We start from the raw sequence: 21097 nt of genomic DNA, 5'->3' as shown, positions 1-21097 counted from the left end.
CACATGTAGTGAAAATCAAGGAGTCAATAAAGAAGATCTCTTTTAAATTAAATTGTAAAAGTTCAGCCTATGCATCTTCCCAGTGGACTAGGGTATCTGCTACAGCATCCCTGAGCGCGGAGCAGAGACTGCTAGGGTGGTGATGTGGGCATCAGAGAATGTACCTGCACTTCAGATGAGCATTTGGGAACCGTAGCGGAGCAAAGAGAGCACTTGGAGGGTGTCCATCCATACTGCATGCCCAGGTAGCTGAGCAGGTTTTCCTTGTTCCTGCCCCCTGATCAAATTTGGGACTGCCACTGTAAGAAGCTGGGGCAATTGTTTCCTTCTTCAGAAAACAGGCATCCTCACAGACTAGACTGCTGTATAAATTATTTACAATGAATGCTACTGAGTCTTGACTTTGATATACCTGGATCAGCTTTCTGCCACCTGCTAGAGTCACCAAACACTCCACAAAGTAACTTAATCTTCCCGTAACACAAAAACACATGCTACACATCCTTCTGTAGGGTTGGAAGACAGTTTCAAGTTCTGTCTATTACTTCCCTGCCTCTCTTCCCTGTGGAGCTGCATCTTAACCAGTGCAATGAGTTCCTTGGTCTCAGCTTACATCCTACTGGATGCATCTCTTGCAGGGACTGAAAATGAAATCAGACCATCTCTCCATGATTTTAGTAAAATATTTCCAAGAGCATAGAGCAATATATGGGTAACAACAAGACATTTTTGGCACATACTACATGGCTGCAGAAACTTGGCATAAATCCCGTTCCTGAACATAACCACAGCAGCTGCCTGAGACTTTGTTCCTACCAGCCGCTGCCAGCATGCATACTGGTGGAGCCCCACAGCCACCCAGTCAGGGCTGGTGGTGGGTAGGCATTTTGAGAGATAAGCCCTGAACAGAATGCTACCCGTATAGCATTACACACAGTCTGCTCTTGCGTTTCTTGGTGTACAAAGCAGCTAAATGTTATCTCATCATCACAGCTGTCAATCTATTATTAATACTGTACTTTTGTTAAGCATCCAGGAAAATACGGGGTCACTTGAGTGACTCACTGCTCTCTCCCTTCCCCACCCTAGCTCCCATTCTTTTAATTCTCTCCCTAAACAAGAGTGCAATGTATTCTGAATGGAATTGAATATCAATCAGACAGACAGTACCTGCACTGTGCCAGTCCATGGGCTATGAACTGCTTTCATGGCAGTCTCTGCTGTTGACCCTAACCTTTGCATGACAAGAAAGCACAGAGGTGCTCAGGGTAAAGATCTCTTTTGTATTCCACCATAAGGATCCCTAATTATCATTAAAAGAGCACAAAGACTGGCATAGCCTGGGCTGACATACACCTGACATCTCAACTGTAAGAGAAAAAAAAATTCTTGAAGGAATTATAAAAGATGGATGAAATGAAAAAGAGCTAGGACACTCTCTCTGAACACTTATCCCTTGGTCCTCAGTAAAGTCGTAGTTCTCCTTAGGCTACCCATCCACAAATCCAACAACTCTCACAAGGATCATGGGAACACAAAATGGCCCTATACAGGATGACAGGGTTTGAGTGTGAAGGCAGCATCGCTGACAGAATCCAAGTTGATATAAAAAATTGGGCTATGGGCCAGACTAAACTCTAGAGAGAGTGGCGCAAGGAAGGAGAGGGAGAGCATGGGTGACTGCAGAGATATTCCAGGCAGAGCTTCTCCAGAGCATGGGACTCCACTGGCCCCCTCTCCTATGGCAATCCTTTCACAATTCCTTTTGGGTTTAAGAAACAAAACACCTGCTTGTTGGTTCTCTGGAAAACAAAAAAAACACAAAAAAAGACCCCAAACAGGACAGAACAATCTGTCAGCCCAAGAAGGAACCACGAGATGATAAAGACATCCACTTTAGCTACCATTCACCCCTAATAAGACTCCACCAACCCCAAGTGACTATCTTCTCCTGAGACAAGTGAGAAAGGGAGAGGACAGGGCATGACGTACAGGCAAACCTGCTTCAGTTTTAATCAAATGCTCAAACTTGTCACCTTAAAAAAGAGCGAGGGAGCTGAATTTGCTTCCCACATTGAAGAAACTAATCTCAGTTCCACAAAAGGAATTAAGATGAAGGATGAAAATGTTTTACATAGTCTGCTTAAACATAACTCCCACTCCTCTAATGACAGGAGGCATAAAGCTTGCTTTCGTGTTGCTGATACTTTTTTGTCACAGAATTGAGAGTTTTAAAAGCTACTGGCTCCCAGGGAGGGTTGGTAACTACTGTCCTGATGCCACCCACAAGGATCCAGACCCATGTCTGCAATGGTGATTCACAACAGCTCTAAAAAATGCTGTTTTGGGGATTGTCTGACCTTGCCTTTGAGACACTGCAGGAGAAAGGGGGAGCATGCTAACCATCTTCCTAACAGCCCTTTACTTCAACTAACAACCTGCAATTTTTTCCTCATCTCCATTGCTACGGGCAGTATTGGTTAGAGGAGATACTTGCAGGGCTGTTGCTGTGGGATTCAGAAAATACTTTGAGGGCAATGGCAAGTACCAGGTGTCCAGTGGTTTAGGGTCTCCTTGTTACTATTTTAACAGCTTTCTTGGTCATCCCTTTGTAAAGTAATCTAATTAATAAAAAAGTCTCTTGCCAAAAGGCCCACGCAACACACCGTGGATACGGAAAGCAAATGATACCCTAATTTAGAGGCTAATTTAGACCTGGGTCTGATCTGTCACAAAGATTAGGATTAAAATTGCAGGAGCACCACTGAGATGTAGGTTGTTTTGTTTTATTTTTTCTTAAAAGCTTTTCATTAACATGTCTATTTCTGAAAAAAAAACCAAACCAGAGCTTCTTAAATACATACCAGTCCCTCCTCTCTCAACCCTGACCGTTTAGAAAGAACTGTCTTTTATCAGAGGTGACACTTCCCACTGCTCTCTGCTCCATTCTCCTCTGACAGGTTCCAGTACTCCAGTATCTGGCAGCAAAGTCCCCTGGGATGCACCCTAACTTCCTTGTGAAACTGGAAGGATATTTACTTGCTTGCTCATGGGAAAAAAAGAACAGGCTGAGAGGAAAGTCATCCTGCCGGGGTGCAGGCCAGCAGTAAAGGGATGTAGCTGTGTAGAAGCTCATTACAGTGCAGGGCCTTGCAGCGCAGAATCCCGCTGTGAGGGTGATGGTGTAGCCGTACTGGAGTTCCAGGTGGTGGTGGGTGAGGATGGGAAAGCACGGCTCTAATACATGCACTGTTTCTCCTCTGCTTTTCACCTACCAGTGCTTGGCTGCTGGCTGTCGCTATGTGCTGCCGAGTCCTTCTTTGCGTGTCCTTCCTCCTGCAAGTGTAACAGCCACAACCTGGAAGTGGACTGTAGCGGCTTGGGCCTCTCTTCCATCCCCTCAGACATCCCCACAAACACCAGGACCTTCCTCTTTCTCAACAACAAACTCAGCATCCTGCCGGGAGCAGTGTTTTCCAACCTCTCAGCCCTACAGAGGCTGGATCTATCCAACAACTTCTTGGACCAGCTCCCTCAAAACATCTTCAGTGACCTGGGGAACCTCACGGAGCTCCAGCTGAGGAACAACAGCATCCGGGCCTTGGACAAGGACCTGCTACAACACACGGTGCTGCTGCGCCAGCTGGATCTCTCCATCAACGGCCTGGCCCAGATACCCTCAGGCATCTTTGACGACCTGCCTGCCCTCCGCTCCCTCTCTCTCAGGTCCAACCGCCTGCAGAGCCTGGACAGGGTGACCTTCGAACCGCTGACCAGCCTGCAGCAGCTCCAAGTCGGGGACAACCCCTGGGAATGTGACTGCAACCTCCGAGACTTCAAGCACTGGATGGAGTGGTTCTCCTACCGAGGTAGGTGCTCACGCAGCGGGAGCCAAGCGCAGAAGCGCTGGTTTTCCACGGAAAGGCAGATAAAGACAGGCAGGGAAGAAGCTCAGGCAGATACATCTGGCAGGTCAGGCTGACCCAGATGCCTGATCTTAGCTAAGGAGCATGAGGACTGTGCTGCAATGCTAAGAGACAGTTTAGTGCCACTGCACCTTCATACGGCAACACTACCAGGCTGAGAAGTCCTCTGCAGCCCCATATCTCCTATGCATCATTTAGGAGGAATGTCGACAGGATGACACACTTTCAGGTGCTGAGACTCAAAGAAAGATGCCACTTCTTACAGGAATGACAACTGAAGGTCTGACCTTCTGTTGCTGGAGCCAATGAGTAGGAAAGGGTCTCAAATCATGCGGATAGCAACAGTCAGCTGTCACATCCCTGCTGATCACAGCCATGCTGCAAAGAGATTATCTACGCCTATGGCTACACTGCAGTCTGAAATATGAATTTGTGTGAGCAGAATCAAACAAGCATAGGAGTCTCACTTTCCTGCCCCCTCCTTTTATTTTTTTGGTTTGTTTTCTTTCTTGACTCTTATATCCCAAACATACCGTGATACTGTGATATCACAGAGTCGATGGAATGCACATGGAGTTAAGTTTCCTTTTTTCTCTCTGTCCAAAGAAATTGCCCAAACTTGCTCAAGCATTTGTTTCAACATCTGTCACTATTTTCACGGAGTGGGGATGGATTAGTTGTTAGAAGATGGGACTCTGTGTCTGTTGTTATATTGAGAAGATACAGTCCAGTCCGGTCTTTTTGCTTTAATTTCTCCTTTTCTAAAATGGTTTTACTGACACTTACATAACTCACTAAACAGTATGAGGCTGACTTAATAGATGGTCTCAGAGGGCTTTCATGTCCTGGCCTGGAAGATGTCTATGCAGATATCATACACTGTGAGCTCTACTGTCAAACTCAACGTAGGCAGAAGCATACCAATCAGCTGCCATGGTTGAAGCTGTCCCAGCCGTGGAGGGATAAGGCATGCAAAATGTCTCCAAGTTAGGCAAAACAATCATTTTAAAGGATACCTTGTGTCTTCTTTCCGCCCAGTGCATGGAGGTGTAGCCATTCCTCCCTCCGCTTCTGACAAGCACTGAGGATCTGTCAGGCTCTCTTGAATACTCTCCCTACTCAGCAATGCACTCCTACATGAGGGACTGCATCTCCTGGCCCTCCTGCTATAATAAAGCAGTTCCCCACTTTCTAACCATAATGCTGCTATGCCTGACTTCTGTAGGGCAAATGCTTAGAATCATAGAATCATTTTAGTTGGAAAAGACCTTGAAGATCATTGAGTCCAACTCTTAACCTAACACTGTCAAGTCCACCTCTAAACCATGTGCCTAAGAACCTCATGTACATGTCTCATATACCTCCAGGGACGGTGACTCCACCACTTCCCTGGGCAGTCTGTTCCAATGCCTGACAATCCTTTTGGTGAAGAAGATTTTCCCTAATACCCGATCTAAACCTCCCCTGGTGCAACTTGAGGCCATTTCCACTTTTGCTATCACTTGTTGCTTGGAAAAAGAGACCAACACCCTTCATGTTACAGCCTCCTTTCAGGTAGTTGCAGACAGCAAATAGGTCTCCCCTCAGCCTCCTTTTCTCCAGGCTAAACAGCCCCAGTTCCATCAGCTGCTCCTCATCAGTATTGTGCAGGTGTGAATGAAGAGACAGGCACTTACCTCACCTGAGGATCTAGCTCTGCTGTCACTGTATCGAGATGAAGCTGTGATTCACTCCTATTATCTCTATTGGCACAGGTGGGAAAATCGACCAGCTGGCATGTACCCTGCCCAAGGAGCTGAAAGGAAAGGATATGCGAATGGTGCCCATGGAGATGTTTAACTACTGCTCCCAGCTGGATGATGAGAACAGCTCCACAGTGCTGGACAATACTGGCCCACCTTGCACTAAAGGAAGCCCAACTCCTTCCAAATCTAAATCGGGCCCAGAAACAGAAGTGGAGCCCAGCGTGGGATGCCCTCAGAAGCAGCGATATAGGCCTGTGAGCGTGCGCCGGGCTATTGGCACTGTGATTATTGCAGGGGTGGTTTGTGGAATTGTTTGCATCATGATGGTGGTGGCAGCTGCTTATGGTTGCATCTATGCCTCCCTTATGGCCAAGTACCACCGGGAGCTGAAGAAGAGGCAGCCACTCATGGGTGACACAGAAGGTGAACATGAAGAGCAGAAACAAATATCTTCTGTGGCATGAAACTCCTCTAGTAAGGAAGGGACAGCAATGAACAAAGGTACCTGAGAGCAGTCAAGCATGGGTTCTCCCAAAATACATCTTCCCAGACAGACAGACTGTGCTATTGCTCCACTCACTCAAGTAGTGCAACATGCTTCTGGGGGGTCAGGGCACCTGGCTCAATTTCTGTTGCTCTGCCCCAGGCCCATTTTATGTCCTTTCACCCTTGGGCCCTCCCAGACAAATAAAGTAGAGTCAGACCTTGAGTGCTTGCTGTGCCTCATGCCCTTGCACAGAGCTCCCCTCACATGTCAGCTGTGGAGGCAGCTGGCACCTTCTGGGAACCTGTGTCATCCTCTCAGCTTTGGTCCTGAGTCACCTTGTATCCTCTCAAGAGCTCTCTGCAAACAGAGAGCAGCTCTGTGAAAGCTTATGATGTGAGGAACAGGACACCAGAAGTGTCCATGCCTCACTTTCAGGGTCACTGCTGTTGTGTGACAGTAAATTGTTGCCTACCCTACAAGTCAGTGCTGCCGAGAGCACATCAGAAGGGAGGGAAGGTTCCAAGGGGATGACAACTATCAGGAAGAGATTTCCCTTTTCACTTTTAAAGGTGGAAAGATACCAGTATCACCCTAACATGCTGCCAGAGAGTGCTGTGTCCCTCTTTTTGCTCCTGGTCAAGTCCAAATCTGCAAGCTGACACACACGTCATCAGGTGCACAGATACAGAGCCGTCCTCCTGTACACACACAGCCCGACTCATTCTGATCCCACCACACACAGAGAATAAGCCCCAGCTCCAGACACCGAGGCACCCCACCTGCACATGGAGGGCCACACATGCTCAGACTGATTTGCCCTCTGCAGGCAGCCATGAATACATTCAGCCATTTTACCTTACCCTCATCATAACTGTGCATAACACCTTCTGGTTCAGACAAAATACACGCACTCTGCCTTTGAGGAGTTAATAAAAACATCTCAGCCATAGTGCAGAGGCAGTGGAAATGGGCAGGAGAGGATGGAGAGAGGCAAAGTTATTAAGGTTACAGCAGAAGTCTGTGGAAATGAGTACACAGCATGAAAAAAATAAGGTCTGCTCTTGTTTTCTATTTTACATTTTCTATGATAAATGGAGAGGGTAAGGAGATGAAGCCTCCATTTGGAAATGTTTGACTGGCAGAGCAGAAGTGGGTCATCAGGAAAGACGAGAAGAAGAGGTGGCTTACCAGCATCAGCATTGTAGGGCATGCTGAGGAGCAGTGTGAGCCTAGTGGAAGGTGGTGGGAGAAGACACACAACCCAAGAGCTGGCGTGGCTAGCAAGAGGGGCAAGAACAGTGTTTGGAGTAGGGTTATGCAGCTGGGGCGACCGAAGAGAGGCAGCAGAATTCTGGAGGGTCTTGAGGTGAAGGCTGAAACCTGGACCACAGGTGGGAGAGCCCAGGAAAGGTCCAGCATAGTAGGCAGCACAGCCCACATACTCTCCCCTTACTGTCACTGCTGTGGTCACGGCCATTCACAGCTGCACATGAGTGTGCCCCCACACACAACTGCACACACTGCCACTGTCACGTAAGGGTGACTTCCCCCAAACAGGATTTGAAAGCCCTCAGACTGCAGCGCCTCCTATTAGTCTCAGCTCTTTTCAACCTGACAGTAAAAAAAAAAAAAAAAAAAGGAAAAAAATTGAAAGGAACTCAACAACTCAACATAAGGACTCATTTTGTATCAGTGGAAGTGGGATAAAATGCTGTCTCCAGGGGAGAGCGCACATTGCCATGGTAACCTGCTCTAACCCGTCACAGTGGGTATTCCTGGGCGAGGAAGATGACACCGGAGGTCGTGCATCCGCAGCGCCTGTGGATGGTGTGATCCCTGCCATCAGGAAACGAGCTGGCAGCCAGCCCAGCTTTGCAGGGTGTTTCACTAGCAACCTGTGCTCAGAGCCCAGCACGCACTGCAGGTGGACCCTGCCAGGGCACGTCACCTCTTCCCCCTGCTCCAGCTGGATCCCGATGCCTTTGGATGTCTCACAGCCCTCCTGCTTACTGCTGCTGGATCCCCGTGGAAATGATGCACACTGGCTCCTCTCCCCGTTCTGGTCCCAGACAGGTGGTTGTCCTGACCCATGGGCACACAATTCCAAGTCGTTAATCAAAGCCTGGAGCGGCAAACCCCCTCCTGGCCTACCCAGGGTGACCAGAAGCAAAGAGACAGGATGCTCTGGGTTGTTCTGGCATGACATCCCTTTGACACAGGGATGCATGGGACAGAAAAGGATGCTCTTCAGGAAGCAGAAGACCAGGCTGTCCTGGAAGAAGGACTAGAAGAAACAATCCACCCCCAAGTGTGCGCACACATTGTACCCCCACTCCCAGCTTGTGGGAAAGTGGAGGAGGAGGGGGGCTGGTAAGATGTGAGGAGGAAGGACTCTTCCCCCATGCACTGTATAGCTACTCCAACCATCCCATCTGCTGCAACCGTAGCCCGCTCTGAAGGGCAGAACTGGTGCAGTGCAGACTCTGTACGTGTGTTACTGCTGCTCCACATTCCCAGCAAGCCAGGACTAGACTCTGCCTGCTGGATACAAACCTCTCCCCACCCTCCCTCTCAGGGGAACTTCTCCCTTTACCATACTGGACTCCGCGGTCATACTTGAAATGGGACTTGAGTCAGAGCGGTATATTTATAGATCTATATTTTACTTGCGTCAAATAATGGTGAGACATTGCACAAAACAAATGGAATCTATATACATGTGTGTGTGTATATGTGTGTGCGTGTGTGAGTGAGCAAGAGAATGAGACTGTTTTTAAGGGGACAGACTAGAGGTAAAATGAATGGGAGGGAGGCAGGGGACAACACAAGGGTTGGGGCAGGGGAGAAATCCTCCTTTCCCTCCACTTTCCCTGTGACCTCCTCTGGCCCTGACCAATTTTTCTTTGTTGCTAATAATATTTTCTATATCTTGTGTCATGGGGCTGATTATGACCTTGCCCATCCTTTCCTTTTTGTTTTCATTTATAAGGCAGAAAGTTTGGATTTATCTCAACCCTAAGCAAGGGATTGCTACGTTTAGAAACCCATCCAGGAAAGGAGAAGAAGGGAACGGGGAGAAAAGAGAGTTACTGAGAAAGATGAAGGCTGGCTGCACTGGAAAGCAAATACTGTGCTTGGAACGACAAGGACCTGTCCTCTTTCACACAGACCGAAGTAACAGGGTTCACTGGGAAATGTCCTCTTTACGCTGCTGCTGGCAAACAGGCTCTTACCTTGTTCTCCAGCACACCTGGAAAACAGGCTGCCCTTGTGTGACTGAGCTGCTGCACCATCCACTGGCACTCTGGGGAACACGGTACCCAGCCTGGTCAGAAACAAAGCTCTCCTGTGGAATGCTGGATACAGAATGTGACCCAGTGCTCCCTGCATGCCCAGGCAACAGGTTCCTCTGGTGTGTGGGGACAGGGGCTCCCATTGTCCCTGAGGCCATGGCTAGGCATGGGAGGAACCCCCTGAATGCACCCTTTGCTGTGTGCAGGTGTACCAATGCCACATGCAGGTGCCTGCCCTTGGGAAATGGCCATCTGGGGCAGGCAGGTCCAACACGTGCCAGGGCAATGTAGGGGCTGGCAGGGCCACCAGAAACACCCCTTCTACTCCCCCCCGCTCCCCTGGGTACAGGTACAGGCAGGCACATTTCTTGCAGGGAACGGATGGCACTTGTAATTTCTTTTTCTTTTTGTTACTGTTTGAGGGAGAGCAACAAGATTTTCTAAAAATGATTGAATGGAGGTTTCTTTGGCACGAGGCAGAAAATTTTTAAAGGTATACTATATTTCTGGCTTGTTGTTACAGAAGAATAATAAAGAATGTATTTTCCTATGCTCCTTCTTGTTTAAATGAGATATCTGATAGTAACCTTCCCTCTCTCCCTTACTCCCCGCAAAAGCAAACACTGCAGGGATACAGCCAGTGAAACAAAAAAGACCCTGAATTCCCACATATGTGTATGCTTGTCTATACATGGTGTTTGAACTTGGAATGAACATGTACATATATACACACACACTGTATCAGTGTCTAGGCAAGAATGTACCTGTAGTTGGAGTGAGGCTGTAGGACTAAATACACAGTCAAGGTGAGACTCTATATCTAGAAACACAGACACACAGACACACAGTGCTCCAGGGACACAGCCAGACAAGGGCGATTGTGTAACAAGGATAAGATACTGTGGCAATCAGCTCATTACATAAAAGTAGAAAGGGCCAAATTAATCCCTAGTGTAAGAACGCAGAAGCCAATGGAGTTATATTCAGGTCAAATTTGATTTCAAAGGCTTTTTTTTTTTTTTTAATTAGAGCATAATGTTCAATAAAACTTACAGCAACAAATAGTGAGCTATGGGTTCCTACATCTCCAGATTCCTGACCCTCCTGAGCAAGGTTATTTGGAAATGTATGGAAATTGTTGTCTAATCCTATTGCACCCCCAAGTACACAAGCTGTCACTCCTAGAGCTAAAAGAGTCTCTCCACCAGCTGTTCACTGGCTAGGTCTATCACACACAGCTAAGTTTAAATTCCCCAATTCTCCACTTTTCAGTGCAACGTATACACAATTAATCGCATGCTCTACCTGTGAGAAAAAGCTCATCTGGATGCACATGGAACCACAAAAGATGTTAAACTCTGCCACCATACTCACACTGTTATACTCAGACACCCTGTTATACTCAGTCTGATCTTCACAGGGAAACTGGGAGCAGAACCCAGATACTCCTAATCCGATAATATCTGAGGCATCTGTTCTGCTGAAAAGGTATGTGCTGTGAGAGAATCACCATTATTGCTTAACTGTATGGTGCCTATGACACATAGTTTAATCTAATTTTGCCATGTAGGTAGAGGAGTGCACACAGATACTACTAAGCAGTTCATGTAATACCAGAAATGTAGAGCAGAAAAATGTAAAGCCAACACACTCATTTGATGACTCTAGCCTTCTTCAGCTCATGAATTATCTTGGAGCAGGCTGTGATTTTCTGCAATTTGATTATCTTTCATTTGGCAAATGTATTTGCCCTGTATATATATCTGCTCATGCACACATGTAACTCCATATATATAAACACATAAATGTGTACATGCATATATAACACATGTAAAATATATAAAGTAGAATTCCTCCTCACTATTTTGTTCATTGGGAGCTTGCTGTGCCAGCTTGAAAAGCATTTGCTAGTACTGATTGGAAGCACGGGTCAGAGGGTCAGCTTCTATCCTCTGATTCTAATCTAAGGGCAAGTCCTCACCTGGGATTTTTGAGGACTGAAAAGCCTTCCCTCTCAGAATACTGTGCAATACAGACAAAAGAATAAGCATTCCCTCACAAGTATGGTTACAGAATGGAGTGGAAGTAAATAAAGATCTCCTGTGTCATTTTGGGGAGATCCCCACACCAGTAGCAGCCCTGGAAATCTGGGGACAAGGCAGCATCCTTGCAGGTTTTTTTTTCCTTTAGAAGGTGGGGGAGAAGCAACCAACAGGGGCTAAACCTCTCCTTCCCATGGTGGCGTTGTGCTGCAGCCAGGCAGAGGCCATGTGCAGGGCACCTGGAGCTGAGGAGAAAGCAACTCGTGATTCTAAGAATAACTGCCTTGCGTGGAGCTTCTGGGCCAGGACAACAACACGCTGCTCTTTGCTTGGGGCTCCAAGTTGAGCTGTGACCCTTCGCATTTGTTTTTTCTGTGCCTTAACTTGGGAATAAACTTGCTTGTTAGAACAGCTGCAGAAAATCAACTCGTAAAGGGCATCGAATGAGTGATAGATGCAGGTATTTCATTTGAGGAAAGAGGCACAGACGATACACTGAGATATTCACCCAGCTCTGCATAAAGCTCAAGGGAAATATCCAGAGTAACAACAACGCTTTGCATTTCTGTAGCGCTTGCCTTTGGCAGCTCTCTGGGAGCTTGCAAACATTAATGAATTCACAGAGGCAGAGATTCAGAGAGTATAAAGGCCAGAAGGGACTTTAGATCATCCAGTATGACCTTCTGCATACTGCACGCTACTTGGAAAGTGTGTGGAAAAGAACCACAAACATTATTTGAGGGTGGCAGAAAAATGCCTTGCTGTGGAAGGCTTAAAGAGCTCAATCTGCTTAGTTTATGAAACAGAAAATAGAGAAGTTATCCTGTAGAAAGCCCAACAGTGAGTGTTTACATGCAGCTAAGGTGAATTTTCCAGAAAGGCATCCACCTTCGATTTGAAAACATTCAATAGATGAAAAAAAACCCTTTTTCCCTTGGTACCTTACTTCAATAACTGTTCAAACTCACTGTTAGCATTCATGCTAAATATCTTATTTGAATCTGTTTGGTTTCACTTTCCTGTCATAGGGTTTTGTTATGCTTCTCTCCCTTAGATTAAAACAACAAACATTCAGTAACCAGCATCTCTCCTTGTGAAGGTACTTTATACTCTAATCAAACCATCTCTCATTCTTCTTTTTGGTATAATACACAGATTGAATTCATTAAGTCTTTCGCTGTAAAGCATTTCCTTATAGCCTTTTGGTCGCACTCTTTCCAATTTTTCCTCCTCCTTTTAAAAGCATGCTCCTCATCCATCAAAATCTGTCCTCTGTATAGTAGGTATTACTTGACTATTGCCATACACTTTACACCTCCTCACCAACCATGTCTCACAACACACTGGCTGTGTGATCATTGTTCCTACTTTAAAGATGGAGGCATATGGAAAACACTCAGGCAAAACCCTAACAAGTCAGTTGGAAGGAGTCAGATTACAGGAAACTGGTTCTGATCCCACCCATAAGCACATTTATAGTAGTACAACTGCACTGGATTTTAAACAAGAGTCTCCAGACTTCTTGGCAAGAGAAAAAACTAGCCCTTTATTTGAACTGATGGTCCCCTTCTAGCAGTCTCCACTTTCTGACCCACTCGTGGTCTCATACGGTTATCTTTCACATATCTCCCACCAGACAAAAAATGTCTTTGATTCCCTAGTTATTCTTTCTCTCTCCTCCTTATTTTCATCCTCTTGTGACTGATCATCCCCTTTTCAGCGGCTGCCTCTGACCAGCTGCTTTTCAGATTCTCCCTTCTCTGATCTCCTCAACTGTCACTTCTCAGCTGCCACAAAACACACCAGCCCCCACATCCCCATCTGCTTTTAAAAGGCTTGTTGTCATAAGCAGGGGCTTCTCCGCTCACTCTTCTTTACTTCACAAAACCCAAATCAACCAGCAGAAACCACCACACTGTGAAAGGCTGAGAGAGGAGTTTAAGTCAGCCCTAACTTGTGGCCTTCCAAGTTCAGTGAAGAGAAACCACCACATTGTCAAAGGCTGAGAGAGGGGTTTAGGTCAGCACTAACTTGTGGCCTTCCAGGTGCTGTGCTGAGGCTTTCAGCTGCATTAAAAAGCATACTTTTATTCAGTCATGCTGAAAATCATGGAGTGTGTGAATCACACCGTAAAAAGGCCCAGCGTTGTATCCAAAGGGAGTGCAAGAGGTGGAGAGCTCTGAGTGACTGCCCCGTAGCTTGCTTGCCTGCTGGTAGTTGTACTGTGGCATGGTGAGACAGGGGACTTCAGTTGTTCCCTGGTGATGCAGAAGGGACTGCAGGCTCGCAGAGTCTCATCTCTTTCTATTCAAGGCACCAACACCTTCTTACAGACTTTACAAGCTTCAGCTTAAACCCATTTGCCTTTTTCCCTCAGATTCCAGCTAAAGGTGCGTTACATTAATGGCTAGAAACCCACTTCTAGTTTTGCATCCTAAATATTTTCATGGCCTATATATACTACATGGGCTTCATACGAGCTGTGTCCCTTAGTTTAAATGTTTCCTCTACAATGCATTTATTATAGTAATCCTATCTGCTGAAGCCTTGTTTCCATGTGGCTGAACAAGCTGGGTTCTCCCAGGCTCCACTAATGGAGACAGGCTTCTCCTTCCTCTCGCCATCTTTCTGTCCTGTCTTTACCTGTCCCAGCCCATATTCCTCTGGCCAAAACTGTAACACAAACTAGAAGGAGAGGTCTCAAAGGGCTTTGGGCAGGAGCACTAACACATCCCCAGCTCCACAGGGAACACCTCTCCAGTTATATTCTAAGACAACATTTGCTTCATCCACAACTGCATCACACCACCACTTGCCATCATCCTACTATCACTTCCCAGCATTTTTGTCCTCAGCTTTCTCAGGATATGTTTACAAACTCCATCCTGACAAGTTGAAAAAAAATAATTCCTTAATTTGGTAAACAGATCTTAAGAATACACACATTTGAGAGCCAAAGGCTAGTGAAGAACAGGGTGGAGCACTGCAGAATGTGGCTGAGAAATGACCAGAGCTTCTGGGGACTGCTGCCCAGTCTACCCAGCTGCCTTTCAGCAAGGATCTCAGGGCTGAACTTGGCAGAGCAAAGTTCCCTGAATTTTATGTAGGCATCAGGGGGCAACACAGCCTACACTGAGGATCTCCACCGAGGCTTGGCAAAATGGGCCCAACAGTTCCCACAAGACGAGGGCTGCCTCTAGTCCTGCTTGCTGTGCACTCCCCCTTATCTCACAGAGTTCCCAGCTTACAGAAGACTTCTAATATTAGTTCTCAAGCAGATGACCTTGTCTGTTGTACTACTGAAATTTGTTCTGGTTTTGGTTTTGGTACTCCTGCCAAGGTCAAATAAGGCTTTCTCTACGATATCCTGGTCTGTTGTTGTACTAGCGATGCCTTCTAGCATTGAATCATCAGGGCACTTCCTCACTACATATTGCAGTCTGTGTCAGGGTCTCAGATTAATGCTAGCAAAGACCAATCCATGACTGACCATGGGGAAGTGCTACAAGTAATCTTCTGCTAGACTTTGATAGGTGATTTTGCTGCTGCCACCTTCCCACACTGACTTCTATATCTCCCCCCGCCCCTCGCAACTCCCCCACCTAATCTGCTCCAATTCAACTTATTGTTTCTTACATGGCAAGTGCTTTACTGAAATACTGAGATGAGACCTTTGAAATTTCTTTTTCTTCTAGGAAAACAACCATCTGACAGGAAGTGATTGGGCTAGTCTGGTTTGTCTAATTAGGTCAGCCCTAACTTGTGGCCTTCCAGGTGCTGTACCGGGGCTTTCAGCTGCATTAACAAGCGTTATTTCTATTCAGTCATGACTGAATGAAATAATGTGGTTAGTCTAGTTAGTCTATGTATCTAGCATTGATAAACTCGTATTACCTGACTCCCTTTTCCTCTAACCGCTTGATAATAATTATACTTTCCTTCAAGATCTCCTCTAATGCCCTGCAAACATTACACAGATGACATTTCCTAGTCTGAGACTGACAAACTTATTTCTCCCTCTATTCCTTAACTCTAACCACTGAATTCTTACTCTTCTGGCTGGCATGGAGTCACCACTGCTGGTAGAGTTGAAAAAAAGATCATTTCTATAAGCCTGTGTTTCCATGTGCCAGCTCTCCTGGGGCCGGAGAACACCCAGGCCCAGCACTGTGAGTGCACTAAGCAGCTTGAGCTGCTTATTCCCAGTAGTCAGCTTGTTTCCTTTGCCAAAGACGATACTGCTGTCCTTATCAACAACTTGGGTGCAGAGTCCTCTTTGGTTTTGGCTCAGACTATAGTCTCCATCATCTTGACTTCACTCTTACAGCCCAGAAGTAGACCCACTTCTTATAACCTTTTTTTTTTTCCCCAATAGCTGAAGAATCTTTTGCTGTTTGTTTTAATCTCCTTTGCAAGGTCTAACTCAGCTTGATTTGTAAGCAATTCTCACTTTATCCCTATATTTCCTGACCTCTAAGACGCAGCTTTCTTTGCTGTCTGTTCTTTTTCCATTCCACACAGGCTCTCCGCAGAGCCAGCTTAAGCAGCCTAAGTAGTTGCCTGTAGTGGCAGATGGAGGGCAACTGAATCAGGCATTGCTGTTTACTGACTCTTCCCAGAAACATGGGCTCCACGGTGTCCCCAGAAGCTGAGCCTCTCCCTCCCCAGTCCAAACTTTGCATTGCTGCCTGTGAAAGGGGTGCCAAGAGCCAGCAGCAGATCACCCCTCCGCATGCCCTGGGTAAGCAGTGTTGTCCATGGCTTGTCTATCTCCTGCACACACACCACCTCTGTCCTGCCTTGGGAAAGTGTGGTGCTGCCCAGGGCTTCCAAGCAAGAGCTCCCAGCAAAGCTCTCCCACAGGCAGAAGCAGAACAGCCACTTTCCAACTCTCCTCTCACATCCTCTGTACCTCACCACCCCAAAATGGGCTCATACCCACTGCAAGCCACGTTGCATGAAGATTTGCTGATAGTCCTTGTATAGAGCAAGGATAGAGAGAGAAAAAGAGGATGGCTATCAGTACACCCTCTGCATGGTATGGACAGTGAGAGCACAGTGTATGAGCATTAGGAAGGAACAAGGAATATTTCTGGGAATATTATTGCAATAAAGCACTAAGCAAACTGGTCTGATCTCATAGTTGACCCTGCTTTGAGCGGGAGGCTGTCTAGAGACCTCCTGAGGTGCTTTCCAACCAGAATTATCCTATGGTCCTACGATCCTTCTGTATTCCAGTGAGGGAAAGAGAAGAAGCAAAAGGTCTTATAAGGGGTAAGTGCCGATAGTAGGAGTCCCATTACATAGCCTTATGATGAAGAGATTTGTGCCTTAAGTGCATAGGTAGTGAAGGAGAAGAGGAAGGAAACAGGCTAAGTTTGGCAGTAAAAGGAACATATCCTAGGAGCAGACTGGAGCTGTCCTCAGGTCTGCTAAGTTTCTGTGGTTCTCACCCTGCAAAACCTGTCTGCTTGTGTTTTGGCTGAATTTAAACCAAACCATCTCACAAGATGTTTCCCATAACCTCCTCTGCTGTAATATTTACCACCTTCATTCTCACATCTGCAGACTGCTGCTGTTATCCCTTTCAGCATCTTCTCAAATGACTTCGCACCTCTGCTGAACTATAGGTCCTAACACAGGTCATGACGTCAATTATATCTATGCTAAGGCTGTGGTCCTTGCATGGACAACACCACTTTCCACTATATACCTTAGATGAATAGATGTGGGCTGTTGTGGGAGGACACGTGAAGTGAGGCAATGAACTGGCCTTGCAATCAAAAAAGATTTAGGTTTATACCCTGCTTGGTCAGACGTGTTAATGCCACTTGCTTGGCAATCGGTAGATCTTCACACAGCTTCAAATGGGAGGTCCTGGCCCATTCATGACCCTTACAGTTGGTCAGTCCTCCTGAACGCTCAGTGCATATGGACAGATTCTTCACAGCCACAACAACTACACCCTGGGTACACCTCCACGTCCACAGGGATTACTCATGTACTTACCTGTGTGCACACACAGAAAACACATGTCACCACAGACAGGAATACATGCAAATTGCTCCATGAATATATGCATCTGTGCACACATCTAGTTATACTCACAGACAGGTATCACAGCCACACAATACACTGCAGAGAAACTGTTTGCCTATGCAAATACACACTCATATGCACAAATTCCCCGACACGATGTGCATCTACACATACCCCATATGCAATGCACTCCTAAGGGCCCCTGTGGCCCCAGGCAGAGATACAGGTCCCTGCTGATGCTGGCTCAGTAGGAGTTAATGCAAGAGAAGCTTGGGAAGGAAATTAAAAGCAAAAAAAAAGTTGAAAGCCCAGCACATGATTCTTCTCCTATCACATCTGTGAATCCTGGAGCGCAAGAGTAATTGTCTGCAATGAGTCAGACCAAAAGGCACAAGGAAATGGTTGCTATGGCAACCCACACACTGCTCTAATTCGGCTCAGAATTAGAATGATATCAAATAATTTGCACGCAAAGGGAACACAGCAAAGGCGCCGGGTGCCAATCTAAAAAATCCAGCTATATGCAAGCCTCTTCTGAGCCAGTGTCAAGGGCTCTTTTCCCTTCAAGCATGACAGCCGTGGCAATCAGAGGAGCTATAGAGGCGGCAGTGATGGATAACCTCAGGCTAGAAGATTTCTGCTACGCAAGGGCAAGAATGGGCTCCTGGGCTGGAGCTCCAGCCCGGAACAGGCTCCAGGACTGGGAATGTCCTGGAGAGATGCCTCGGCAGACCTCACAAGAGAAATCCCATTGCTCACAAGTTGCTATAGTGCCCCGTTGAGAAAATACCCTGAAACAGCTGGTGAGGGCAGGGTCTGGGCACAGGCACCTATCCACAGTAGAGGAATTCGCACTGTGCCGGGCAAAGCACTGCCTGCATGGGCTGAGAAAAAGAGGGTTCACTTAATCACTGGGTTTTTATTTTGTTTTTGTTTTTTTGTTTTTTTGTTTTTTTTGTTTTTTTTTTTTTTCCCAGTAAGTGGTGCAGCATGCAAACGCTGGCACTCAGCTGAGACTGCAGGGAAATATTTATCATATAGAACCGCCTATTGTCTTTGCTTTTCCCCCAACCAAGGGCTCATCCCCAAGGCTACAGGCAATGTCCACACACACAAGGTGGAGGCATGATCCCCAAACTGAAGGTCTTGCAGACAATGCAGACAGCAGGTGCACCATGGAAGAAAAGGAAATTGCTGATGTCCAGCAAGCGTGTGCAGAATGCTATGGAAGATGTCTCACATACCTATTTTTAGCATTCTTCTGAGGATAAAATAAACATATTTGACCCCTTTGTCACAAGTTACTCTCTATGCAGCGAGACATCTATATGGAGTTTTGCAGGCAGATGCTCGCTCTTTCTGCCTGTTCACTGACCTGGCTGGAGGACAAGCAGCTCTGAGCAGGGAACCATGTGGCCCCAGCACTGATACCAAACCTTGGCAAAAGACAGGCTTTGTAAGATCAGAGTCAGTGCAAAATAAGGCAACCATCTCACTTTTATCTGGCTCATAGAACAGCTTGTGTCTACCCTAGGAACACCCCAAAAAACAGCCTTTATGCTTGCAGGTCTCTCCCCCGAGGCTCAGCATGTAAGGTAGAATGCAATGGATGGCAGACACATGGATGGATGAAGGATGCAAGAGACACTGGTTCTGGCACACCAATGGCATCATGTAATGTTGATACCCAGGCCTGTGGAGTATTGGCTCAGGTCTTAGGCCAGCCAAATGTGTACTGGCTGATAACAACGTCCACACAGATGTCCTGAGAGGTGGAGCTGGCACGGCTGCTATTAGTACTAAAACAATCAGCATTTCTGCCTTACCAAGTACTGCTATCAGTTTCTATGACTGAGCTCCAAGGCACAGACCCTTCAGATGTCTCTCATTTTGTCAGATAAAAGGGATGCCCAAGAAACTGCTTGGTCTTTGGGGATTGCCAGGAGGGAATGGCATCAGGCAGAAACCACACGTAGCAGGTGATGGGCTGAAAATGAGTTGAGTCTTCCTTCTTTCTACCCGTGCTACCCCTGGCTGTAGGGGAGGCTTTGATTTCCATAAAGACACCCAGCTGATGCCTCAGGAGCTCACAGAAGTCCCTGCACTGGGACAATGATGTTGGCACAACCTTCAGCACTAAAAGAGAGGCAGCATTCCTTCTGAGCACTGCAGTACACATTCAAGAGATCAGCTGCTCTCAGGTTTTGCATGGGTAACATTATTGCTGGTTTCCAAGCCAGTCTAGTGAAATAATTTTAAATTTCCAGCTTGGACACAGCTATTTCCATGAAAAAGGTGCTTATGCTATTGTAGCTTATTTCCATGCATTTTAGCAGCTTCTACAGGTGCAACTGTAACTTTCTAGAGAGAAGGTTGAAATGTTTTATCCACCCAAGCAACAAAACTGTAGGAATACAGAACTGTGCACAGATTAGTTTGAAAAGATGCCACAGCAACAGAACTGCTGAAAAAAACACCTGCACCTCCTGTCCCTGCTCACTGGTAACAGACAGCAGGTAGCCAAAATTTGGGACTAAGGAAGAGGAAAGAGAGATGTCAAGCTGGCCAGTAATCACTTCTCAAATGAAGAGCTTCCATCTGACTGAGAGAGGTTGGTTGGATTTTACCCAGTGGTTTAAAGGCAAAATTTCCTCTCATTATCTATTTTCCAGACTGATTTCAAATACTTCTGAAAAAAACCTAAGCTTTTAAAAAAACCTGTTCTTGCTGCAAGTACAGAGCTCTTCTGAAAATGCTGGCCTTAATAACTCAGTGTCTCAAAAACCTCTGTAAAATAGAGACAACATTTCTCTCATCCTTCTTTGAGCTTGACTAGAGAAGAGATTGTGCCCCTGTACTCGGCACTGGTGAGGCCCCACCTTGAATCCTGTGTTCAGTTTTGGGCCCCTCACTACAAGAAAGACATTGAGGTGCTGGAGAGAGCTCAGAGAAGGGCGACAAAGCTGGTGAGAGGCCTGGAGCACAAGTCTAATGAGGAGTGGCTGAGGGAACTGGGGCTGTTTAGCCTGGAGAAAAGGAGGCTGAGGGGAGACCTTATCACTGTCTGCAACTACCTGAAAGGAGGTTGTAGCATGGAGGGGGTTGGTCTGTTCTCCCAAGTAGCAAGTGATAGGACATGAGGAAATGGCCTGAAGTTGTGCCAGGGGAGGTTCAGATTGGATATTAGGAAAAAATTCTTCACGGAAAGGGTTGTCAGGTGTTGGGACAGGTTGCCCAGGGAAGTGGTGGAGTCACCATCCCTGGAGGTGTTTAAAAGGCATTTAGACGAGGTTCTTAGGGACATGGTTTAGTGCTAGAGTTAGGTTATGGTTGGACTCGATGATCTTGAGGGTCCCTTTTGACTGAAATGATTCTATCCCTCCTTTCTGTTCTAGCTGCATTTACTGTTGGTATCATGGGATAACAATTTCACTGTGGTCCCATCACTGCAGATAAGAGCTACCAGTAACTTTCAATATAAACAGAGGAGAGATGCATTGTATAAAATAAACCTGCATCTCTCAAGTGCCCATTTGTCTCCATTTGTTTTCGTGGGTTGTTTTTT

The 21097-nt window shown here is 46.5% G+C and overlaps 2 protein-coding genes across 3 annotated transcripts in view; one reads left to right on the top strand and one right to left on the bottom strand.

Moving 5' to 3' along the window:
* Positions 1-6481, top strand: part of LRTM2 (leucine rich repeats and transmembrane domains 2) — a gene marked incomplete at its 5' end in the record, with an annotated part of 107150 nt that extends 100669 nt beyond the window's left edge. For both annotated transcript variants that reach the window (XM_082042924.1, XM_082042925.1), the window contains 2 exons: positions 3279-3869; positions 5681-6481. In XM_082042924.1, coding sequence (XP_081899050.1) covers positions 3279-3869; positions 5681-6135 — 1046 coding nt within the window. In that variant the 3' untranslated portion in view covers positions 6136-6481. The remainder of the gene's footprint in view (positions 1-3278; positions 3870-5680) is intronic.
* The window catches only part of CACNA2D4 (calcium voltage-gated channel auxiliary subunit alpha2delta 4), a gene marked incomplete at its 5' end in the record, with an annotated part of 134766 nt that overhangs the window by 46707 nt on the left and 66962 nt on the right, over positions 1-21097 (bottom strand). The gene's annotated exons all lie outside the window — the stretch shown is intronic.

This window comes from Streptopelia decaocto, assembly GCF_964273445.1.
Source record: "Streptopelia decaocto genome assembly, chromosome: 1".
Taxonomy (NCBI): domain Eukaryota; kingdom Metazoa; phylum Chordata; class Aves; order Columbiformes; family Columbidae; genus Streptopelia; species Streptopelia decaocto.
Note: the sequence above shows the minus strand (reverse complement) of the source record. Positions and strands in the feature narration are given on the sequence as shown.